A 15,939-nucleotide genomic window follows, 5' to 3' on the forward strand; every position below is an offset into this window, starting at 1 on the left:
TTGCTTCGAATCAACATTCTAGAAAGAGAAGACGTGTGTAGATTTTCTGATATATAAAAGATTTTCTGATTTCAAGATTGTTATTCGTGCCCTCACCTTGTGAATTTTTTTTTTTATGGCACGTGAAGACTTCTGGTCAATCAACTTAAACAATGCATAGACTAAAAAGAACAAACAGCAGCCTGCTTTACAAACCTAACCTTCTTTGACTTGGTATCTTCTCGCTTCCGTTTCCTTTTACTGGCTTCTTCAATAGGCTGCCATGCCTCGTATGCAAGAGCCGTTGTCGCACTCGGCCGATCTTCAGGATTGAAAGCAAGCATTTTTCGAAGTAAGTGAGCAAATGGCTTTTCGTACCATCCTTTCCTAACACCTGATTCTATAGTCGCAGTCATCACAACATGTAGTTGTTGGTCCATTTTCTGGCCTTCGGGTACTTGGAAAAAGGCAAAGAGCCACGATGCAGCAAGCCCCCATATATCAAGCTTTTCCTTATCCAGGCTTGCACCCTTCTTCCAGACTTCAGGCGCAACACAAATGCTTGTATTGAGGTTCTCTCGAGGTTGCATATCAAGAGAAATAACTGCATTGACGCTCATCGATTCCAGTTTCGTGAAGATTAGTAACGATTCAGGATGTATATTCCCATGACTAATGTCCTTTTGATGTAGCTCAGCCAGCCCCAATAACGTCTGGTAACATAGGCGACACCGATTCTCATAGAGTTTTGACCACTGTACGTTTGCAAAGCTATGCTTAGCTAGAGGCATAGAACAAAACATCTTCTTACAATATTCAGAGCCCCTTTTCCGCTTATTGAAAAAGCATGGGGGGGATATGTTATGAGCACACCACATATCGACAATTCCCAGCACGCCCTTTTCTAGACTTTTGCCGTATTGACTAGCAACTTGGAGCCGCGAATAAGTATCTGTTCGCAATGCTATGTCCGGTCCTAACTTCTTGACTGCGATCGGATCTCCGGTGTAAATGTCAACACCTGATATGACCGATGTTTCTGGTATACAGCCTTGGAGCCAGACGTTCCAGGATGCCATGGAACACGCCGCGGGATAGGCTGATGGTGATGGATAAAGGCCACGGTAGCCATGAGGTTCTATCTTGGCCTCTTTATCTTGACCCTGGGCGATAAATTCAAGAATAAAGCGATATTGACCGATCCATAAGACGTTCCGCCTGTGCCTCATGACGCAACTCCTCCTCCCTAGCAAACATAGCTTTAAATCTTCATTGCCCATATCTCCTTCTTCATATATGATAGGTTGCATGGAGTATGACGTGAGCGTCATTACGTTCGATTCTGCATGGAAGCTGAGGCCAGCATGTAGATCCTCAATGTATTGGCGTGCTATATTGGCACTGCGAGATTCGCCGGGTGGACAAAGCAGGATATCTGGCTTTCCATGGTGTGAATTCTTGTCAGGTGTCGCATGAGACGGACCGGCGCCAATCAGCCAGAAATCCTTGAGGCTGGAGTCATGAGACGATGAGATAGTTGATAGCTGAAAGCCAATTGTCTCTTTATTACTTATGAGAGTTGGGAGTGAAGTTTCGGCCTTGACAAGGTCCAAGAGGTGAATGGCAGCTTCATTGTCTGCAGAAAAGAAAGCGAAATCCACGAGGGGTTTGGGAGGCGCTAGTTGCACCTGCAGTGTTTCGTCCGACATTAAAGTTTCGCTGGCTAATCAATGGAATTGAACTCGCGAATAAATTGAAACCGGGCAGAGAGGGCGGAAAACGAGCGGCGAGCTCACAAGCCCATATATACGAGAAAAGAATTGGAGCGCTCCATACTAATGCAAGGGTGATACCCATGTGCCACTATTGATACCACTAAAATGCCGATGTTCGGTGTTATTAGTATGCCACTCGAGAGCTCTCACGTGATATATGAATACACCGCTCTTCGATGAAAATGGCTCCCTGTCGCAAACTTCACATAACGCAATATTATCAAATCACGACAGCATTTCCTGCGCAATTTTCAACAGCATAAGCCAAACCAACATGGTAAAAAGAAAATCCAATGACAGCGAGCCTATGCCGCACAAAAGGGCCAAGCTCAATCACCCAACTGCAGCTGTTGTAGACTGCCAGACTCTCGATCTCAATACCTCACATAGCACTCTCTTGTCGCCTGCGCGGCTCCAGAAGCGCAAGAGGACGACGGACCTACCGGATGATCCATCAACTGCTAAACGAGCTAAACGATGCTCATCTGATCCAGAGCTTCTCCTGTGGCAGGGCCTTGAGGAGCAGCCACGTCCAGAAGGAGAGGAACCGCACTACGACTTGACTCAGACGTATTTCCGACAATCAAAAATAAGTGCTATGCGCTTCTTAGACGAACACAGGCGACACGATAGAGATTCTGACCACCGAAACCCCCTACCAAGTCCAGATCTTTCTGATGACGAAGTAGCGCAACATGCCACCATCGAGTCCTTTTCGGTACGGGATGCCACGCCGCCAGCATCAGCTATACTTCAAAGAGAAGCGACGCCACCTCGAAAAAAGAAGCGGGAACCTCGCATGCAGAGCAAAAACAGGGCCGAGATTGCTCTGTTTACGCTGGACAGAGAGCAGATTTTTTTACGCTCTAAGCGATCATCTAGACGAGACCAAGGGTGCAGTCTGTGGCATCTAGCCGATGACGGAAAAGCACGCCCTGTGGTTTATACGTGAATTGGCGGAAGAGGGAAGGGGATTTGGATTTGAGTCCGAGTCAGCTTGAGGGCATACCTGTTAACCCGGCAGGGCTGGGGGCAGCGGGCAGCCCTTGAGAATAACTGACTCCGAGCTTATCTGAGGCGTTGGAGTATACATTTATCTTCCTGCAACATGGTCGTCAATCTGACAGGGTCGGAGGCAGCGACGCAGTTGAAGAAGAAGATGAAACTCTGGTCAGTCACAGTGTAGCTCGTTCATTAGACATGGTCGTTATCCTAGCAGGGCTGGGTGCAGCGGCGGAGTCTTTTGGATGCCTCTTGAACATATTTCCCGGATGTTGTCGAATTCTTTTTCATAATTTATCTCCTACAGCGACAAGATACTGGTTTTCATCTAACTAGAGGTACCCCTCTGCAAGGTGGATAACAACTTAGATAGCACAGTTGAAGAAATTAGCGGCTGGATTACTTGCTAATTTAAGACTACTCAGATTCTGACTCCATTGATGCCTCCAGCTTAGCACTGGATCCCCTCAGCATATATCTACTTCTATTTCCACCACTTGTAGCAATGCGCTTCTTCTTCCATTTTTTCAGCGCCCCGTTTGTCAGTCTCCCTTGGCTGTCTTCATCTTCATCCCCGTGTCCTAGTGCAAGAAATGCCCTGTTGATTTCCTCATCCGTTTCAGCTGAGCCATATGCTGATTTCATATCCGTTCGAGTCCACACCCCCAGGTGTGCCTGGCCCGGTGGAATGCCAAAGATAAGACAAGTTCTGCCATTATATGCAACTTGCCAGAGTTTAAAGTCGTCCCATGAGGAGCCAAGAAGCGCAGAAGGTGTTTGTTTGACCATTACATGACGTCCTTCTGCATTATTATAGACGTCCTTAGCAGCTGGGTAATCCTTCATGGGGATCAGATATGCATCTCTGAATTGCGGATCTTCCACAAAAATTGGTGTTTTAGGATCAGTGACCACGAAATAATAAGAGTATATGCACTCAATCCACATAACGTAGTTCCGTCTCTTGATCGGTGCATTGTTTAATACGTCTGCAGGATGCAAAGCAAGGGTAATTGTGTATGGACCATCTTCTACTTCATCATACCACGCTCTTCTCACCGGATCTCTCTCCGCCTTGTTCGGCCCTTCTGCAAAGAACGACTCATCGACGGGTTCTTGTTTAACAACCGATTCTTCTGTGCCTTGATTGGTGCCTTGATTGGTGCCTTGACCCTGGCTTATGCCTTGATTCGTGCCTTGATTTGTGTCTTGACCCTGGCTTGTGCCCTGGCTTGTGCCTTGGCTTGTGCCTTGATTCGTGCCTTGATTCGTGCCTTGATTCGTGCCTTGATTCGTGCCTTGATTTGTGTCTTGACCCTGGCTTGTGCCTTGACTTGTGCCTTGATTCGTGCCTTGATTCGTGCCTTGATTTGTGTCTTGACCCTGGCTTGTGCCTTGGCTTGTGCCTGGGCTTGTGCCTGGATTCTTGTCTTTATATGTATATTCTGCTTTTATGTCCGCGGCTCTTCCAGAAGCCAAAGTAGCATCAAGCCATTTTTGGTTTAAAATAGGGACATTTTTTTCCTTTGCCTTAGTGATTATATGAATTGAATTATCAGTGACCTCTCCAATTAATAGAACCGTCCAGTCGGTACGGGCATTGGTTGTTATATCCGAATTGGTATAGGCCGTGAGACCGATTGACTTCAGCTTGGTTACAAGAGCGTCCTGTTTAATAGACTCCAGCTTCCCCTTCTTGTTAATCTTGAACTTTCCGCCAAGAGCAATAACATAATTAAATGCCATAATGAATAGAGTGATTTGTTCTAATGTAATGTGTGAGCTTGATGATTGTTTCTCATGAGCATAGCGCACACACTCTTATATATATTAATATCTTAGAGTACATTACGGTAGCTCCCTTAGCCAAAGCCTTAAATTAGGGCATTAGCAGGTTAAATTTAGTCATGCTGCATTTACTTGCTTAATTTACGCCAAGACCGTAAATTGGACATTGGTAGGTTAAATTTAAGGTCTTGGCGTAAATTAAGCTATAATGTTCAAGGCAGTTGCAAAATAATAAACTGTAACATGCACAGTGGACAAATCATTTTAGAAACAAGTATTCATGGGTAAATAATATATTAAAAGTACTATACTGGAATGGTCTGCAGATCTTGATCTCCTTTTTCCAGCTTGGATTTCCGAAGAAGTGAAGCATCATCCTCGCTCATTGTATCACGTTTTGCCCTTGTTGTTCCAGCCTTCGATTCTTTCAACTTGTTGCGGGCGAAAGAAATTGGCTGGAATTCTGTCTCTTTGAACTCAATGTTCTTATTGTCTATGCTTTCAATGACACCAGTCCGAACTTTGGCCATAAAAGGAACATCCCCACAGGCTATTGCTGTTAGTATCTCGAAAGATGCTAGAGGACCCTTCTTACCTATAACTGCAAGACTGCCTGACAAGCGTTGTCGTTCTTCTTTGATCTTATGCACTAAAAGCTTCTCAAAAGTTTGAGATGGTACTGAATAGATACATTTCCAGTGAGATTGGCCTTTCGTAAATGGCGAATAGCCGCTTTCAGGCTTTGGAAACCCACACCAGGCTATAAACAGTTTCTAGAAAACGTCAGGAGGCGGGAAAAAGGCCATATGTTAGTTTACGTACATGATCTGGATCAAGTTTTTGGAGAGCCTGAAGTTCTTTTTGTGCCCAAGACATTTGAGAGTTATCTTCAAGAGACCAATATAAATCCACTTTCTTGATCGCATCGCGATGTAACTTCTGTCTCTCCAGCTTTTCCTTTTCTTCTATCAAAAGTTTCTCTTCTCGGAGAATATGAGCAAGTTCGTTAGCTGGCGCCTTACTCTTCTGTTCTATCACCTCCCGTAGCTTATAGCCAATCTTCAGTAGCTTAGCTCGAACAATGTCGTCGTGGCAGCGTCGAGCACCAATATCCAGTGCTAAAGGTAGAATTGCGGCTATACCAATCCCTTTTGCGGCAAGTACTACGTTTTGGTGCTTGTGTAGCTGCAAGTCTTGCCCATACGGCCCATCCAGTAATATTAGTTGACCTTCTCGTAAAACTGTAACGATTGATGCGTTGTAGCTGGCGCGAGAGAGCAAAAATGTAACTTCCCTTATAGCCCCTGGGCCATCTTCAGGCGGATACCAGTACACCATTGCCGTGACGCTGTGGAGAAAATTATACTTCGCCCATCGTGAAGGAAGGTATAAATAAAAGTAAGATCCAGGGCGTACTTCAATCGGCCTTTTAAGTCTGACGGTGACTGTTACAGCATCCATATCTCCGGAATAGCTTAAAATTTCTCCTGTGTGGCCCGAGAAGACCATGCGAACAATTCGAATCAAAGTTGTGAAAACCCAAAACGCGCAAGAAGATATAACCAGTGATCTCGCAGTGGTCGAGGATGTCTGGATTATGTGCCAGAGAGTTACGCCAACTGCTCCCATCGCGATCATTCTATGAGCCCACAGAAACCACCGGCCAAACAGTCTCTTGGCAAATGAGATACACATGAGTGCTGATCCAAGAAGCAAGCCGATGGCCTAGCCATTTGTCAGTTAATAAAAGTTATCCTTTGGTATTAGCTACTTACAATCCATCCAGACGTCAATATATTGCCGCGTTGTGAATCTGAGTGTAGAGAAAGGATAATGGATGAATGGGCTATTGCTTCTAGTGCCACAATAATTCCAATCCATAAATGAGCTATTTGATATAGTTGTCGGGAGACATTTAGCGCATCGACAAGATGAGCACGTCCACCAATGCAAAGTGGTGTGATATTAACAAGGCTCGCCAATGCAGTACGCTTTTGCACCAACTGCCACCCTGGTAGCGGAGAGAGTGGCACAAGGATGATTAAGACATTGGCAAGTAGAAAGGTAACGCAAATAGCGGCCGTCATAGGTGCTATTCTGATCTCACCGCCATGATAGAGTAAGGGTAACTTGATGTGCTTGGAATAGAAGGTTTGAGGATTGGGTACAAGTCTTTTAATTAGCCAGACAAGAAGTGCGAGGGCAATAAACCCAAAAAAAAAAACAAGGTACCACAGATTTCGGTCGAGTTCCATGGTTACTTATTTCATAATTGGCGGCAGATGCAAAGAGAGAAGTAGACAGACCACAGACGGGAGATTGAGCGGTTTTGTACGCCACTCTGATGGCTCTGGTCTTAATTTAGCAACTGGGTTCATACCTACATGTAGTAGACAAGCGCCAGCATTGCGTTCGCTGGCTGTCAGGCCACCCAGTAGATAAAAAAGTGGGACGGGCGTTTCGCCTGAGTTGTAAGCGCCAGGTTTTCCTAAAATTAACCCTCCGTAGAAACTAAATAAAACAGTACTTTGATTGGAGTTGGGTTCTGCAAGAGCCGGGCTTGCTCGGCGGCTGCGGAGCACCATTTATGGGGCTCTCGGCGGCTGCGGCGTCCATCTGGGAACGACTTGGTGGAGACGCGTTCCGTGCCTGTGATGCCACCAGCGGCAACTGTCCGGTCTTAAAAAGCTGGCTGATTCTCCTTCGCAAGAGAAAAGATAATAACAAGCAAGCATAACTGTCAAACTCAAATTACTAGACTACTTTCTCTATTGCATCATGAACCCACGGCGTCGTCGCTCTCGCCTCAACAGAAACCCGGCTAGAGGCATGAAAAATAGGCAAATCGGCTTGGGCAAAAAGGCACACGAATATAGTGTCGCCTATGGCTCAGACGTGGTCATCATTATTCAAGGGCAAAATGGCCATTACTCTGGCTATCAGTCACAGCCTGGTCTTCTACGAAGGTTGCGTTCTGTCTCTGTTTCAGATGATCAACTTCTCGGACCAGATTATTTCAGCAAAGAAACACATCGAAAAACATCCTGGTCAGAAGGCTCTACAACATTCTCAACTTTAGAACGGCTTGACTCATCTTCAAGTTCAAAATTGAGCACAGTCTCTGAGACAATGGACGTTGCTAGTGAATGGGGAGAATCTCCTTCAGATGACGTGCTATCTACGTGTTCTCCTTTAGGCGATACACTATTTCAAGACATCGACTTCACGCTATGCAACGAAGATGTTGAAAACAATATGGTCACTCCAAAATTCGAGACGATGTCCACATCTACCAGCTCAAAGAAGAAAGAAGGGCAAACACCAAACTTCCATCTTGCTCAGCCCAAACCCATTTCACTAAGCACAAGAAATACCATTCTATCTCTCATAGATAGCTTTTTCGATTGAAAGGAGAATAGTCACTATTCGACCGAGAATATTTCTTTCTGCAGCCTGTTTCGGGGCTCATGTGCTTTTATATTGCAATTATACCAACTCTTCAGATTCGTTTTATTTCAACTCAAGTGCAACGCCTGCTATAAACACTGGTTCTGTGGAGGCGTTTCACTCTTTTCATGCTTTTGTTTGTTTTATATTTTTCTTTTCTTTTCGCATTTATAACTCCTACTGAAAAGCACTATTATTTAAACTAGCAAACCTAATGTATCTATGGCCTTAGCTACTTCTAGCTGTAAGATGTCTTTACTTTGCACTGAATTTATATTTTTTTCAATTGGATGAACCGCCTTTCTGTAGAGATTGCTCAATCCTTGATCTTCTATAAGATGATCAAGACGATACGGACAATTGCTAATGTTATACTTCTCGCCGTCTACTCCGTCCATGTCAATGGATATTTCCGTCGTAGGGGACAGTGCCTTTATTTTGACCTCCCTCTCGAAGGGTTGCATTGCTCGGCATCGTTGAATAACGTCCTCAGTGCAAACCAAGGCCTTTATTGGTGTAATCTCATCACATTGATAATAGAAGCAAATATTTAGGCGACGAATTCTGAATAGTAAATAGAGAAGAGCATGACCGGGATTTAGGCGGCAACGAACGACGATAGTTATAACCTCTGGAGAACAATAAAACATTGGCATGGTCCTAAGCTCTATATAGAACAAATGACATAGCAGTTGGCTTGAAAATGCTTGTAGTAGTGCTGGAGTATGTTTATCGTTATATTGTATAATCAGATCCCCTGGTCGGCAAATTTTGGCTCTGTTTTAAACTCTGTGAGTATTTGAAACGCGTACACAGCTAGGGTGGGCGTAAAGTCTGACCCTTCTTGTTTGGTATCTACTTCTTTGTTGTTTGCTGGAAGTAGAATCTTTGGATTATTAAAGTTAAGGATTGTATTCAGGTCGAGAAGAAAGACATTGTTCAGGTAAACTCTATCTTTCTTTATTTTGAATCCTTTGAGATCTTTAATATGTGTCTTACATTCTTCAAACGTCCATTTTTTGACAAAGAGTGTTGCGGCAAAATAAAGTCCTATTTATTCAGCTTCTATGACGTGCTTCTCAAGTGGCATTCACTTACCGAGTTCAATACTGTGCAAAATGTCAAAGTGTTCGCAGAAAGGCATGCCATTTAGTCTAGTCATTATCTGTAGCTCTTTTAAGAAACTCAAAACTCTTTCGGGAACAGTGCCATTCAGGTGAAGAATTCTATCACCTGCGGTGGGTGGTTTCATAACAATAACCCTGACATTGTTATTGTGGCATACTCGGCATGATGTATGTTTGAAGCGCCAAGGCTCTAGCTCGTCGCTAAAAAGCAGAACACAAGAGCCACATATGCGATGTTTGCAATCCAGGGTATATCTCGCGAGCTGGATAAGGCAGAGAGAGCATGCCGTTTGAGTAAATGTTCCTGGAAGAAACTTGGCAGATTGAATCTCAAGATGCTGTCTAATAGTGTCGTTGCCTTCTTTACGAGCTTGAGAGACTAGCGAAGAGAATAATAGTTTTACCCGTAGGGTAAAGTAAGGAATGTTGACAATTTTCTCGCATCGATCTACTGCTTCCACATACAGTGATTCAAAGACTCTGTCGGAGGGAAAGGCTGCTGATGCATCAGTATCTATTGCTGCTGAAATAAGTCGCTTGTACTTACGATGCATTAGAGGCGGGAACGCATCCATTGCCAAAGCAGAAGCTATGATATAAGGAAGCTCACGATTGTCTTCGCAACTTTTGAACACGTCGACAAGGCAATCGCTGAGATCTCTGGGTATGGGATAGTGGAGCCTTGAGGCACTAATCAGGTCGAAACGTGACCCTTTTTGCGCCCCATAATGAGCCATGGCCTCTTGAAAGAAGAATTTCCAGTTGACTGGCGCAAAGTGCAACCCAGTTTCTGCTCTGTAGACTGTGCTTCGTAGTAATTCTCTGTCAATAGCGCCGACAAAGTTTTTTGTTTGTCGAATTATGTCTATATTGAACAACCGTTTTTGGATTTGTTGTATTTGAGTTAAGGTATAACTTGCCTTGGCGTTTGTGGTGCGCAATTGGTGAAGCATTGCGACTTCTAAACGACCCCTAAATATTTCGTCGCGGATTTCATTGTCGCTACCAAATACCAACAATATGCATGTTTGATGTTGGTGGTGCTTCTCTATCCCCTCTCGCATCCAATAACAAAGTATATCGATCACACTTTCTAACCCGCCAATGTCGGAGACAAAGAGTACTATTATATCGCTGAATAGTGATAGCGCGTTATAGTAAAGCGAGTACGCAAGACCATGAGCCGTATCCACTGGTTGCTGGAGCAAGTGGTAGCGCAAGTGGCCTGGCTGGTAGCCGCCGTTGATTTTTTTAATTGATGAGTCTGGCTGCAAGTGTAGCTCGCAGTCTAGGAATACCGTATTAGAATTTCCAGGCTGAGGGCCAAGAGCCACCGAATATTCTGCAGCCGATTGTCTGCTAAGGCCAAAACAGCGTAGAATACTTTGTCTTTTTTGTAGCCCCCCTATGACAGTCACAACTTGGAGCTTGTTGGTTTCCAAGGCATCTATTTCTCTATAAGGAGCCAGGTTTTCTTGTAAGTAAGGTCCTGGCAAACCAGGTGCACTGGCTTTTAGCTCGATTAGCGTGCGCAGGCTCATGGTGATAGTCTGGTTGCAAAATGAGAAAACTACGACAAGAAATTAATAACAGTATATTTATATTACACTGACGAACACACTTTAGAATATGTGACTTTGCTTGATGATAAATTTTGGCATTTAAAGCAAGTGCCTCTGCTATAGCTAGGTACTAAGCGCCTGCTGTTAGGTACCTACCAGACATAGGCTAGTACTAACTAGACGTCTCCAGGCTTGTTTAGTGTTCGTGCTCTGTCCGGTTCTTATTTAAGCACTCTTGTAGCGCTTGTCTTAATATTAAGTCGCATGCTTTGTCTTTTACTAAGGCTACCTAACTTAAGACGTGGTTATTGATTATAGCGCTCTTATTGTACTTAAATAAGCATTGCAGCTAGAAGAAGTCTGTAGAGGTAGAGTACGTTCTTGTACTGCACTAGGGCTTAAACACTAGTCCACAGCCCTACCCGGTATTGGAACGTGAACTTCATCTCATTCAATCCCTCAGAAGTGCGAAGAGCTTGGAAAGACATTGTAATTGCCTTTGTTCAATAATGGCTATCCCGATAAGATATATCGAAGGCAATGTTCAAGTACATCTATCTCTTTTTAAATCTCAAGATAATAACAACAATGAAACCGACAGTGGGATATTAATCTCGAATTTCGAGGGTATACTACAAAACTCAGACCATAAAGTAGTAGGGCACGTTGGTCCAAAATTGTATAATGAAATTCGGCGAGTCCTGAATTGGGACTCCGTTCGATCAGCTCTTATCCCCTCACAAGATGCCACAGCAGTCTTGATCAACAATGGAATCTTCTGCTTCTTGAATGAAAGCTCTTTGAACTCAGCGAGAGAATTGTACGGCAACGATTTCAAGTGCATAATCCAGATATGTTGCATTCCACCCCGTGAGTAACTTTAAATACGATATTCTTCTGCCCCTATTAATCAGATGTACAGCCCGACAGAGGAAGCTATCCGATGGGGAAATATTTCGGACCATGAGATACTTCATTCACCAAAAGAATTTCGACGTAGCCCAAGAGTGGATGAACGAGTTGTCTCCACCCAAGAAGCATCATCTATCTCTTATGCTTGGTCGCCCGGCAATCATGAGCGCCATGGATGAGCTCCTACCTTTTCCTGGTTTATGGTCCGGGCTACAGCTAGGAAATTGGGCCAAACATCTGGCTGCGCATGCTGACGAGCTTATTATTAACTATTTAAAGCACATAAAGAAAGTGTACCTAAAAATTTTTCAAGGCCACGAATCTCTGAAGCATCTCCTTGATGACGATACCGTACTTCAACTTCAATATCGGTCATTGAGATGGTCTATCCGTGACCAGAAATTTATCCGCCGTGTGTTTAAAAAGGGAACTATCTTCAGGAAAATCTCCTCTGAAAGAATTAGGGATGATCTTATGAAGAATGTGCTATCAATACCTGGAGTTGTCCCGAGTATTGCAACATTTCACGCCAATATGAAGTATATAACTATCGGTGCCAAAATTTTGGAAAAATATATCGAGATCAAACCTACGAATCATAGACTTCAGCGACATAGCATTACGCGAAGCAAGTCGAGTCTTTACGATAATCTGAGAACACACTGGACTTCAAACCGCAAAAGTATACAACTCAGCCAAGGAAAGTTCGTGCAAATGAGAGACACGGCAAATGCATCAAAACTGTGTTTCTTACAGCTCCTTATGACAGCTCTTAGATATTTTCCGCATTTATCATCAGAATCTCCACTGTTGGACAAGGGAGGAGGATGGGTGGGCATAACGCCTGATGAAAGCTTTCAGGCGCTGCTTTGTACAACTGCTTGGAAATTAGGATATGACAATGAGAAAATTCGGCGTCGAGCAGAGCGTGAACCACCCTTGCTGAGATACAATCCGGTCTCGCGTTTAGAAATTTGGCGCGGAGGCAAGCCCCCCTTTCAGGTTTTTGAGCTGCTAGCAGACGCGTCATTTCTTCCTCAACTCCACTCGGCAGCACTACAGAAAGTCGATTTTCCTAGTCCTCTACAGATTCAGGGAGATATGCTAAGCGCTTTCTTCGGCACTTTCGAGGATTTGTCAACATTGATATTTGAAAGCGTCGATATGAATCAACTCAATGTCCCTTTGTCTTCTGTCGAGGAGAATTATGAAGATGATGAGGATATGGACGACGTCGAAGACAGTGGCGCAGAAGAATATAGCAACGACATAGAACTGAGAGACGCAGAAGAAAACATTGCCAGCCGGAGGGCAATTCAGTCAACTAAAGGAAAGAATAGACGAGCGGCAGCAAATAGCAAGGCTAAAGTAACGAGACTACATAAGTCTGGCAACCGTCCTAGGCAAATGAGTCGCATCATCAACAACCCAACTAGACAGTCTTTAATTGACGAGCTGGCAAACACACACCCAATTCCAACTAGACACTCCACTTTAACCATTGATATGGACATTCAGCAGTCAGAATATGTGCCCGATAACCAACATGTATTGGAGACGCAGCAAGAACAAGAACAGGAACAGGAACAGGAACAGGAACAGCAACAGCAACAGCAACAGCAACAGCAAGCAGTTGAAACATATTCTAACAGCTTGAATACTGGATCGCCATTTGATACAGATATCATACTCGCTAATCCGACTCCCTCGCGTGATTCTGTGCTTCCACAGCCAGAACCTTTGGTACCTCCAACATTAGCAACTTCAAATACCATGTATTTAATACCTGAAGAACAACGAGGAACTTTTGAAGAAGATACAAGAGTTAGTCGAGATAAACTTCGTCAAAATAGACTCGCCGTAGAGGAAATTATTTATCAAAAACAGCGAGATGATGATGAAGCTTTCAAAGATGCGGCCGCACGACGAGAAGCGATTAATAAAGACGCGGCGCAAGAAGTAGAAGCAGTACTTCAAGATAAAGTAAATGGGAGAGATGTCAACCTAAGGAACGAATGGCAGCGCATAGAGCAGAATCGTCACCGCACAATTGGAAAAGCAGAAAAAGCTCGTCAAACTGATGCAAATTTTCGAATGGCAGAGGCAATGAGGAAACTAAAAAAAGCACTTCCAGGAGAAGAAACAGATCGAAGAGAACAAGTATTTAAAGAGGACGAAAAGGCTCGTCACAAAATTATATTGGAAGAGGAAAATGATATCAAAGAGAAAAATAAGAGGAAATATCAGGCAGCTATAGAAGAAGTAGCTCGCCAAGAGGAAATCGCCCGACAAGCAGCGGTACAGGCAAACTCTAGAGAAGATGGGACTCGTCTTTGGGATAGTGAACTTCCAAGCCCAGAACGGTCGCGAACTCCTCCAGATTTGCCTGCCAATCTGAGCGGAGTAGTACAGGAACAGCTTCCACAAAACTAGTAGATTAATGTAGTATATGGCTTTAGATATAGCGATAAAAGTACTATTACCCGATAGGCGATGATGGGCCATCCGCCAAATCCCCTGCCATCCACCAAATCCATTCATCCGTTCATTAATAGCGCCATCTACCAAACAAACATCAATCTACCAAACAAACATCCAGTAAATACATACAAATTCTAATACCAATGCATGCATAAATGGCAGCATGATGGAACCCCACTAGCATCCATCAAATAAGTACATTTGTAGGCTTCAATCGCCTGTCGCACTGAGCTACTAATCGTGCCCGTCAATTACAAAGTCCCCTAGACAAATATATTACGCGTGATTAATCAAGTTTCATACATGTACATACTGACTTTTTATCCATCCATCAGCACTTCATTCGAATCCTCTAGATAGCTATTTGAGAACATCGAGCTCCGGGAGTCTTTTGGCAAATGCTCTACGCAGGCTTGCAGCGCATGACTAGCGATAAATTTGATCCGTTCGTTAGTAACAGAGAAATCTTTCCTAAACATAAAGATATTAGCTTAGATTAAGCCTGAAATATGGCAACAAAAGTGTACATGTACTTACACGATTGCATCTGCCTTACTACAATAAGCGGCGGCAAGAAATATCGACCCCCCAATGAGATCTGCCCAACGTCTGGCGACCCTCAGGCGTTTTTGGACATTTTGTCGCAAAGCTGAGGGGTGTAATGAATCTCTTTGCGCTTTGACGTAGATATCAATAAGAATGCTGGTGTTTCCTTTACCGACTGTCCTGCGCAGCCGCCCACGCCTAGACCCTTTCACTATCAGGGATCTCAGCGCAGTCGTCAACCTTATCAATTGGACGTATGCAAGTCTCAATTTCCAGCTGCAATCGTGCTGGGTTAGAATTACGCCATCGACAGCTGCCAGCGCATCTAGAGTTGTCCCATCGCCTGGGACAGTACTCATCGGAAGATGAGTTTTGCGGGACAACCATGACCAAAAAACATATATGTCCCGTTGATGGGCTTCAAAGAATTGTAATGCATTCTGCCGTATTATTGGCGCAAGTAGATTAGTGTCAATAATAATTTTTGATGTATGATACATTGGAGAGCCATGCTTGATCTCCGCTTGCTTCGCTCTGAGATCTATATCTATGTCCACATCCATTGCAATTGGCAGCATATTGGGATTGGCCATAATGAGCGCCATTTTGAAGTTCTGGATTAACAGCAGAATGTAAGTAGGGATATTGAAGTCGGGACTGTACGAGTATTTATATCTATTTTTCCTAAGAGGCAGCCACTAATAATATTAAGCAGGCAACAGTTGCATCTTAATCTTAGGACTTGACGTTCTAATTTAAGAGCATGCCCTCAATGATCTCACAGGTTTTATATTTAGACCGTTGACGCCTGCAGGTAATTACAGGCGGCCCTTAGTGGGCGTACACGGCAAGCGCCAGCGCTTATGCTGCTATAAGATAGGTATAAATAAACACAGAGAGGCGGCCATTGTTCCAATTGCAATCAGGCAGTTGTTAACCGACGGCAACGTTATATTCTACTTGACAACAATTGAGTCTGCTAGGGAAACCGATAATAGGCCCGACAGCATACAAGCGCGATTGGCTTTACCGCACGATGGCTTGCAATAAGTAGGTTTTTTTGCTACTCCTACCTATACACTATAACTGAAGCTAAAAGTCTCTGTGCTTTCATAGCCACTGCACAAGTCCCACCACTTTGAATAAAGGGGTAGCCCTTCAGAGCCAGATGTCGAAGGAAGCAATTTTGCGAATGAAATCTGTAGAAAAGCTCCGAATAGCTTGCAGACGGCGATCGAGCCAATTCACAAAAAGACGCGCAACTATTTTACGGAAAGCACACGATCTTTATAAAGACTGCGGCGTCGACGTTTATATTGC

At 44.0% G+C, this 15,939-nt stretch overlaps 6 protein-coding genes across 6 annotated transcripts; 3 read left to right on the forward strand and 3 right to left on the reverse strand.

Annotated features, from left to right (window-relative positions):
- Nucleotides 1–161: 161 nt before the first annotated feature.
- Nucleotides 162–1,688, reverse strand: TGAM01_v210859 (hypothetical protein; the record flags this gene model as incomplete). The annotated part of the gene is made up of 2 exons (XM_024550894.1): nucleotides 162–750; nucleotides 853–1,688. The coding sequence occupies 2 exons, from the start codon at nucleotides 1,686–1,688 to the stop codon at nucleotides 162–164; spliced, it is 1,425 nt and encodes a 474-aa protein (XP_024404358.1).
- Nucleotides 1,689–2,028: 340 nt separating this feature from the next.
- Nucleotides 2,029–2,706, forward strand: TGAM01_v210860 (hypothetical protein; the record flags this gene model as incomplete). Its single annotated transcript, XM_018809743.2, has 1 exon — nucleotides 2,029–2,706. One exon carries the CDS (start codon nucleotides 2,029–2,031, stop codon nucleotides 2,704–2,706), a length of 678 nt encoding a protein of 225 aa, XP_018657065.2.
- A 467-nt stretch (nucleotides 2,707–3,173) lies between these two features.
- Nucleotides 3,174–4,502, reverse strand: TGAM01_v210861 (hypothetical protein; the record flags this gene model as incomplete). Its single annotated transcript, XM_024550895.1, has 1 exon — nucleotides 3,174–4,502. One exon carries the CDS (start codon nucleotides 4,500–4,502, stop codon nucleotides 3,174–3,176), a length of 1,329 nt encoding a protein of 442 aa, XP_024404359.1.
- Nucleotides 4,503–4,849: 347 nt separating this feature from the next.
- Nucleotides 4,850–6,799, reverse strand: TGAM01_v210862 (hypothetical protein; the record flags this gene model as incomplete). Its single annotated transcript, XM_024550896.1, has 4 exons — nucleotides 4,850–5,094; nucleotides 5,140–5,317; nucleotides 5,367–6,269; nucleotides 6,320–6,799. 4 exons carry the CDS (start codon nucleotides 6,797–6,799, stop codon nucleotides 4,850–4,852), a joined length of 1,806 nt encoding a protein of 601 aa, XP_024404360.1.
- A 523-nt stretch (nucleotides 6,800–7,322) lies between these two features.
- On the forward strand, nucleotides 7,323–7,952 carry TGAM01_v210863 (hypothetical protein; the record flags this gene model as incomplete). The annotated part of the gene is made up of 1 exon (XM_018809740.2): nucleotides 7,323–7,952. The coding sequence occupies one exon, from the start codon at nucleotides 7,323–7,325 to the stop codon at nucleotides 7,950–7,952; it is 630 nt and encodes a 209-aa protein (XP_018657062.2).
- A 4,402-nt stretch (nucleotides 7,953–12,354) lies between these two features.
- TGAM01_v210864 (hypothetical protein) lies at nucleotides 12,355–14,025 on the forward strand (the record flags this gene model as incomplete). The annotated part of the gene is made up of 1 exon (XM_018809739.1): nucleotides 12,355–14,025. One exon carries the CDS (start codon nucleotides 12,355–12,357, stop codon nucleotides 14,023–14,025), a length of 1,671 nt encoding a protein of 556 aa, XP_018657061.1.
- Between the last annotated feature and the right edge of the window lie 1,914 nt (nucleotides 14,026–15,939).

The sequence above is a fragment of the Trichoderma gamsii genome (assembly GCF_001481775.2).
Source record: "Trichoderma gamsii strain T6085 chromosome Unknown Scaffold_75.2, whole genome shotgun sequence".
Classification (NCBI taxonomy): domain Eukaryota; kingdom Fungi; phylum Ascomycota; class Sordariomycetes; order Hypocreales; family Hypocreaceae; genus Trichoderma; species Trichoderma gamsii.